Source organism: Prenolepis imparis, unplaced genomic scaffold, assembly GCF_030444845.1.
Source record: "Prenolepis imparis isolate NDT839.2.m4 unplaced genomic scaffold, iyPreImpa1.0 SCAF_50, whole genome shotgun sequence".
In the NCBI taxonomy this organism is placed as follows: domain Eukaryota; kingdom Metazoa; phylum Arthropoda; class Insecta; order Hymenoptera; family Formicidae; genus Prenolepis; species Prenolepis imparis.
The window spans coordinates 116,930-125,349 of record NW_028141208.1 but is presented as its reverse complement, the minus strand read 5'-3'; the positions used below and the strand labels follow the sequence as shown (position 1 = coordinate 125,349).

Sequence of the window (8,420 nt, the reverse complement as noted above, 5' to 3'; positions counted from 1 at the left end):
TCATGTTTACTTATTTATTTTTATGACAACACAAAATTTGATATCTTTTTCTCTAGTTATAAATAAGAAAACTTAATATTCTCGATTTCAGCAAAAGTAATAGGACCTTGATACATCAATCATGTTTGATTAAATTCGCAACATCCTTAAAGTTAAACTTTAATCCTTAAAATTTAGCAATAATATAAATCATAAAGAACATGTGATAAATTAATTAATATAATATAATATACGAGATCAGATTATTATAATATATTGTACTATAGTAACTACGCCTTCACAAGGTCCTTCTAGAATGAGGTAGTTAAATTGAAACCAAAAGATAGAATAAGATTTACTTATGAACATCTATAACATTGACGAACTAACGCACACATCTATATATTAGCATATCTCAATGTACAGGTGTACAAAAACAAAAAAAAGATATTGAATCAGAGTTATACTGTGTATAGTACATATAAAATTAATTTAAAATTATATATATATATTATATAAAGTATTAAATTATATAAATTTTAATTAAAAAATTTAAAATTTAAGTGATATGAAAACGTTTTATATTGTTTTAAAAAAAATCAGAATTTCTTTACAGGCGTTAATAAAATGTTTTGTACGAAATTGCAAACTCTTCCACTATTGTTGTTTCAGGTTTTTCTGCTTATTATGCAACCACGTTTTGATTTGCGGCGATGTACGACGAGCCAGAGAAATATATTTTTTCTTTACTTCTTGAATCTCTTTTAGAGACGGCAATGTATTATTTTCCATATGTTGTGCAAACGCAGAAAGAGCTGCTTTTTTCTCAAATTCTGTCCATCGTACTCTTTTTGTTTGTCCATAAGGAGATGCTAGAGGAGCATAGAGAATATTATTGAAATAATTTAACGAAATAACTATACTATTTGTTCTCGACTTTGACATAATACGTTTAATAAAAATAATACGTTGATTGCTATGATCATTCCTATATCCCATATTCAACGATAATAAATTATTTAAATAGAAATGCTATTTTATTTTACTTATTTACTTTTAATTTTGAATCGCAATTATAAATAGTTTTAGTATAAATATTGGCAAATGTTATAGATTATGTAAACAAAACTAAGTTCTGTATTTCGGTAATAAAAAAGGAATGACAAAATATAATTACTTGCAGGCACTAATTAAATAGGTAACTTTTAAGAGTTATATTACAAATATGTAAATGAGTATCATTTTTAAGAACAAATTGACATAATAAAAGAAACTGTATATTATTGTAATTCGTACAGTTATTGATTGAAAGCAGATATGAAAAATTACTTACTACTACGTTTCCGTTTTCCACCTTGTTCATCCGTTTGCTTGTCAGAATTTTTGAAATGATTTGATGTCTCACATAATGAAATATCTATAATAAACAGCAGTTATTAAAACATTTACGAAATTACAATATAGAAATTATAATATTGTAATGCTCGTTTTATTATCATGATATCATTACGATATCAAAATAATATACAAAAAGAATACTTTAATGTAAAATAAATAAGCATCAAAACAACATAAAACTAATTAAAAATGTAAATAATGTAAATCTTAATATTATAAATTCTATGTTTTACATAATGATTTAAGCAAATAACATTACTTCTTTCATCACTATTATTGTTAACTTCAACTAAGTTATCTTCTATTTCAGAATCACTGTCCGATATCGATTTATTATTCGTATTTTGTGCATTTCCTTCTGATACTGCTTCTAAGTAGCGGGAGATTTTCAGTATATCTCTGCTTGCTATTGGTTGCCTGTAATGATCTCTGTGTATTTTATCAGCATGACCCATAAAGGTGGCAAGATCGGAAACATCAGTATCATTCAGATTAAATTGAATGCAGTGTGTTGCAATATGTTTTCTTAATGTTGTACCGCGTAAAGTAGTTGATTGACTTGCGTTACATTGTTCGGCAAATGTACGCATTAAAACACAGGCTCTCAGGTATCGGTGTCTATCTTTGTCGACAGCAGGTAGTCCAAAAATATAAGGGTTTTTCTTTGGTACATTAGCTTCTTCACGATATTTCAAGATTAAAGTGATGCAATCAAATAACTCATTTGACAATAAAACAAGCACTGTGCGTCCCAGTTTTCCTCTGATGCAAAATCGAACATATTTCTCTGCAATTTTTCTATCTTCCATCGATAATGATTTATAAATATCACTGTACATATTTTTATTTACTTTTTCATAATTTTCAAAATCTTCTATCAGTGCTCGCTCAATTTCTCCTGCTCGTCGTCTATTAAAGACATGTGTTGAAGTTAATGTTACTTCTGCTAAAGAAATCCATTTCTCATATGAAAAGGACTCTTTTAATGCTGCATATGCTTCAGTTCTCATTTTTGCCAAATGTGTGTGTAATTTTTTAATATCTTCCAATGACGGGAGATTTATTTTCTTGTGCCTTTTATGTGCGGACTGCGTTTCAATAACTGTTTTGTTGACACTCGTACCTATATCCACAACTAACAGTTTTAAAAAGTCTTTAACTAATTTTTTCTTCTCTTCATCTTGAGTCTTGATGCATTCCATAATGAGAAGATTTCCTATATGCTTAATAAGTGTTGACAAGTTAGCCGCTACTGCAGGAGTTTTATAAAGTTGTTCTTCATTGTCATATCCTGCAACTATATTAATTGCTGAAATACAGTCGTCATATATTTGTGGATGATACAGCGACTGAAAATCTTCTATATTCGTATTTATCTCTTTTAACGCTATAAGAAAACGGCCTAGTAGACGCAATCGTGCACGAATCATATCATGCTGATGTTGGGATTTATATTTAACACACAACTTATTCGCATATATAATCAATAATTTGTCATATCTCACAATACGTGTTACATCATCTTCTCGCATAACAGGAAACACTGTTTTCCTTAAACACTCACTTGCTATTGAATGTATTCTACCAGTGATTTTTCTTCCCATAATCATAATATTTTTATTTTTTCGAAAATCTTTCTTAAGACAAGCTCGAGCATGATGACGTATTGTGCTTTTTGCGAAAAATCCTTTACATTTTACGCAAACAACAAAATCTTTAGCAGTCTTATTAGATTTCTCATTTGGACGTCTGCATACAATTAATTGCCCAGTATTAAATTCTGAGTTGGTGTTAAATTTAAAATTACCCATTTTTCGAATAGTCTCTATTATTTTCTTCCTTTCTGGGTTTTTTCTAGGCAGAATGGCAAATTTTTTTACATCAGGCTCGTTAGAGTGTACTGTTTCCAAATGTCGTGCAAGCTGTGATTGCAACTTCATACAAAAAGTGCAATAATTTTGTTTTGATTTTAAATTAGACTTTTGAACATACATAGCTTCATCGTTACATGCTGATGTACCAACAACATTTGTACTTGATGTATCAAAACTGGAAGTGGATGAAATACTTCTGTTAACAATTGGCACTTGCTTTTGAGGAGATTTGCTATATAAAGAACTGTGTTCTGAAGGTATATATTCTTCATCATCACTTTCGTCCTTATCATTATCTAATATCAAAGAAAAACAAAGAAATTATATAACTATGAACAAAGGACACAACTCCCATATCATTGAAAAATTAAAGCACACAATATTTGTATGTCAATGTATATATTACCAAAAGATAAAAAATAATGTTCAAAGTAGAGGTAATAAAATTGATTTATCTTAATTTTAATGTATTTCAAATATACAGAGCACAATATTGCATGAATTACATTACTTAAATTTATAATTAGTCTTGTAAAAGTTTAAATTTATAATTAATCTTGCAAAAGTATAAATTTATAATTAGTCTTTATAATTAAAATCACTAAAAGCTTAAGATAAAATTAATGAAACAAAACTATTGCGCTTTTTGCATGAAGTTGCAATCGCAGCTTGTACGTTATATGAAAATAATAACAAGCTTGATGTAAAACAGTAGCAACGTCAATGTTATAAGAATTATGTCCATTAATATATATATCATATATTACACATATAATATTGTGAGATTTATTAATTTATAAAGAAAAAGAAAACAAAACTACATACTATAAGACACTGGCACATCAACAATTTCTGGATCAGGCATATCATCTCGGCAAGGAGATAACACACTTACACGTCCTGCATCAGTTTCTGTATGATTTATTGAAGATATAAAAATAGATTAGTAAATAATATCTAAAATAATCCGTGTTTACAAGATTATACTTTAAACAAATCTTAAAATGTCAGTTTATAAATACTTAATAAAAACTTAAATTGTATTACTGTATTATCATATTTATTTTTATTTTGTCTAAAATTTTATCATTTCTTATGTGTATTTGAAACTATAAAACCTGTTTTCTCTAAATTTATATAACTGGAGATACAATCTTTTATCTCTAAAAAATATAAATATACATAAACATTAATGTTTATATTTTAATTTAAGTGGTTTTCTATTACTTTTGTGATATGCTCAGTGTTGTGCTTAGATGATTTTAAAATTAGCTAGATAAAGATGAGATAAAAATATTTAAATTAATTTTAGATAAAATGATAATTTTGTTTTAAATATATGTATCTAAATAAAAGGTAAAATTATATGGCAATTCATCTAGATAATTTTCAAGATAATAATTTTTAAGACTGCTTATATAAACATAGTTTAAAAAAATGTAAATTATAAAAAGGATATAAAAATATATGTATTTATATTTCTACTTATAAATTTTTATGACTTATTGCTTAAGTTCTACTATTTAAGTATGTTTATGTGCTATGATTCTAAATCAAAATTATCTGAAAATTATTCAAGATAATTTAGTAAAAATAATAGTTTTTCTCATCTATGATGCAGATATACATAATACATATTTTTATTATCTATATCTATATAAAGATAAGATGACGCCAAAGTTTCATCTAGATGATCATCTATATAATTTTATTCAGATAACAGCAAACACTGGACATGCTTATATATGCATATATATATATATATTTTTTATTGCATTTATTCCTTATTTTTTTATAGTTTGTGTATATTTATATTTGTTTATGAGTTTATATTTTTATATAAAAATAATTCAATTTCTACATACCAGTCATGTTAAAACTTAATCTCCTAACACACTCCTTATTGATTATAACAGATCCATTAAGTGAATCTGCAAACAAAACATAAGATTAGACAAACGGACAAATACATTTATTCAACAATGCAATAAAACATTGCATATTATTTAAAATGTAAAAATATGAAACAATATTTAAAATTTAATTTTAACAATAATGCATACCAGATAAAGAAATATTTGCGTCTGCTGTTTCAATATTATCATTCATGAAAAAGTTATTCGGCATGACAGTTTCAATGGTCTCATTTTGATTTGTAAAGATTATTGTGCCAATATCTAAAACAATATATACATATAAGAAAAAATATTATTTCATACAGATGATAAAATAGCGCTTAGAAATATAGTTGATAACATTATCGAAACTTACCAAAATTTGCTGAGAGATCTGTACTCTCTTGATAATCACAGTTATCAATAATCACGGTAATTTCTTCTCTCGCACATTTACCAGTATTTGATGTAACATTGGTCATCTCCTCATTACAATCTCTGTTTGACACAGATTCATTATTTTTATCGCTTTCATCCATAGAAACTATTATGTGAGATTCATCAGTATTTGATGAAACATCAATCTTTTTAGCAACAGACTCCTTTTTTAGTATCACAGAATCAATGCCTTTGTTTTTATCTATAAGACTTATCGAATTAATATCTACGAGAGAAGAAATACAGATGATTATTGCATACATATGATATATAAAATAAGTATTACAAATATCATTAATATGAGCTAAACTAAATAATTGGAAATGTGCACATTTACCAGTATTTGATGCAACATCGGTCATCTCCTCATTACAATTTCTGTTTGACACAGATTCAATATTTTTATCGCTTTTATGCATAGACATTATTATGCGAGATTCACCGGTATTTAATAAAACATCATTCTTTTTAGTAATAGACTCCTTGTTTAATATCACAGACTCATTGCCTTTGTTTTTATCCATAAAACTTATCAAATTAATATCTACGAGAGAAGAAATACATAATTATCGCATACATATGATAAAATAAGTATTACAAACAACATCGATATGAGTTAAACTAAATAATTAGAAATGTGCACATTTACCAGTATTTGATGCAACATCGGTTATCTCCTCATTACAATTTCTGTTTGACACAGATTCAATATTTTTATCGCTTTTATGCATAGACATTATTATGCAAGATTCACCGGTATTTAATAAAACATCATTCTTTTTAGTAATAGACTCCTTGTTTAATATCACAGACTCATTGCCTTTGTTTTTATCCATAAAACTTATCAAATTAATATCTACGAGAGAAGAAATACATAATTATCGCATACATATGATAAAATAAGTATTACAAACAACATCGATATGAGTTAAACTAAATAATTAGAAATGTGCACATTTACCAGTATTTGATGTAACACCGGTCATCTTCTTATTATAATCTTTGTTTGGCACAGATTTATTATTTTTATCGCTTATTTCATTTATAGACATTATTATGCGAGATTCACCGATATTTAATGAATCATCAATCTTTTTAGTAGTAGACTCTTTGTTTAGTATCACAGAATCATTGCCTTTGTTTTTATCTGTAAGACTTATCGAATTAATATCTACGAGAGAAAAAATACAGATGATTATTGCATACATATGATTTATAAAATAAGTATTACAAACATCATTGATATGAGTTAAACTAAATAATTGGAAATGTGCACATTTACCAGTATTTGATGTAACATCGGTCATCTCCTCATTACAATTTCTGTTTGACACAGATTCAATATTTTTATCGCTTTTATGCATAGACATTATTATGCGAGATTCACCAGTATTTAATGAAACATCATTCTTTTTAGTAATAGACTCCTTGTTTAGTATCACAACCTCATTGCCTTTGTTTTTATCTATAAGACTTATCGAATTAATATCTACGAGAGAAAAAATACAGATGATTATTGCATACATATGATTTATAAAATAAGTATTACAAACATCATTGATATGAGTTAAACTAAATAATTGGAAATGTGCACATTTACCAGTATTTGACGTAACATCGGTCATCTCCTCATTACAATTTCTGTTTGACACAGATTCAATATTTTTATCGCTTTTATGCATAGACATTATTATGCGAGATTCACCAGTATTTAATGAAACATCATTCTTTTTAGTAATAGACTCCTTGTTTAGTATCACAGCCTCATTGCCTTTGTTTTTATCTATAAGACTTATCGAATTAATATCTATGAGAGAAGAAATACAGATGATTATTGCATACATATGATATATAAAATAAGTATTACAAACATCATTGATATGAGCTAAATTAAATAATTGGAAATGTGGACATTTACCAGTATTTGATGCAACATCGGTCATCTTCTCATTACAATTTCTGTTTGACACAGATTCATTATTTTTATCGCTTTCATCCATAGAAACTATTATGTGAGATTCACCAGTATTTGATGAAATATCAATCTTTTTAGCAACAGACTCCTTTTTTAGTATCACAGAATCAATGCCTTTGTTTTTATCTATCGAATTAATATCTACGAGAAAAGAAATACATGATTATTACATACATATGATAAAATAAGTGTTACAAACATCACATTGATATGAGTTAAACTTACCACAAAATTTTAGAAAATTAGTTCTTTTGCATAATATATGTGGTTTATTTGTTATAATATTTTTTTTAATATCTTGTGTTACGTCCGGCGGACTTCACGATTCTTTTCTTTCCCACGACCAAGGCGAAGTTTGTTGTTAGGTAAATAAAAAAGGAAGAAAAAAGATAATAATAATCTAAGCGGCACGTATATAATAAAACGAAAACGTGCCCAGCGAAACGGACAGCTGCAGATATCGTGAGCGACCGATAAATATTACAAAATCGGTAAATAAAAGAGACCAGGCGGAAAGATGCCGAAAGCGGATTCTTGCCGACACCCTCGCGAATAATAAGTTAAAATCACATATCGGCAAAACATAAAGACGGCGAGAACGCGCCGAAAGCAAATCCTTCCCTAGTAAAATTAGGGGAAAACAAATAATGAAAACGAAAGTGTGCAAAATAAGATAGCACACCTGCGGGTATTCTCGCGAGAAAGCGGCGAAAAATATAAAGATTAAAAAGATGCCACACGCATCGCCTCTCAGCAAACAAGCTCTAAGCCACACGCGAGGGCAATAAAGCGAGAACCCGCCGATAAAAGCGGCACTAACAAACGACAAATATCGCGATATAGGAAAAACTAACAACAAAC

The 8,420-nt window shown here is 27.7% G+C and overlaps 1 protein-coding gene across 4 annotated transcripts; it reads right to left on the bottom strand.

Annotated features, from left to right (window-relative positions):
• Positions 1-277: 277 nt before the first annotated feature.
• On the bottom strand, positions 278-7,680 carry LOC145947172 (uncharacterized). 4 transcript variants are annotated; one of them, XM_083056959.1, is made up of 13 exons: positions 7,503-7,680; positions 7,185-7,391; positions 6,867-7,073; positions 6,546-6,755; positions 6,234-6,440; positions 5,922-6,128; positions 5,523-5,810; positions 5,315-5,428; positions 5,117-5,182; positions 4,077-4,163; positions 1,637-3,547; positions 1,313-1,396; positions 278-851 (listed from the first exon to the last, which is right to left on the bottom strand). In XM_083056959.1, exons 1-13 carry the CDS (start codon positions 7,582-7,584, stop codon positions 637-639), a joined length of 3,885 nt encoding a protein of 1,294 aa, XP_082913085.1. In that variant the 5' UTR covers positions 7,585-7,680; the 3' UTR covers positions 278-636. The 4 variants fall into 4 exon arrangements, with proteins under 4 accessions (XP_082913085.1, XP_082913087.1, XP_082913086.1 ...); XM_083056961.1 differs by having other exon boundaries at positions 6,546-6,731; XM_083056960.1 differs by having other exon boundaries at positions 7,185-7,367.
• Positions 7,681-8,420: the final 740 nt, after the last annotated feature.

Coding starts and splice junctions, on each gene's coding strand:
- LOC145947172 (XM_083056959.1), bottom strand. CDS start 7,584: ATGGATGAAAGCGATAAAAATAATGAATCTGTGTCAAACAGAAATTGT. Junction 6,441..6,545: donor CGGTGTTACATCAAATACTG/GTAAATGTGCAC, acceptor CTTCTCTCGTAG/ATATTAATTTGATAAGTTTT. Junction 3,548..4,076: donor TGATGTGCCAGTGTCTTATA/GTATGTAGTTTT, acceptor CTTTGATATTAG/ATAATGATAAGGACGAAAGT.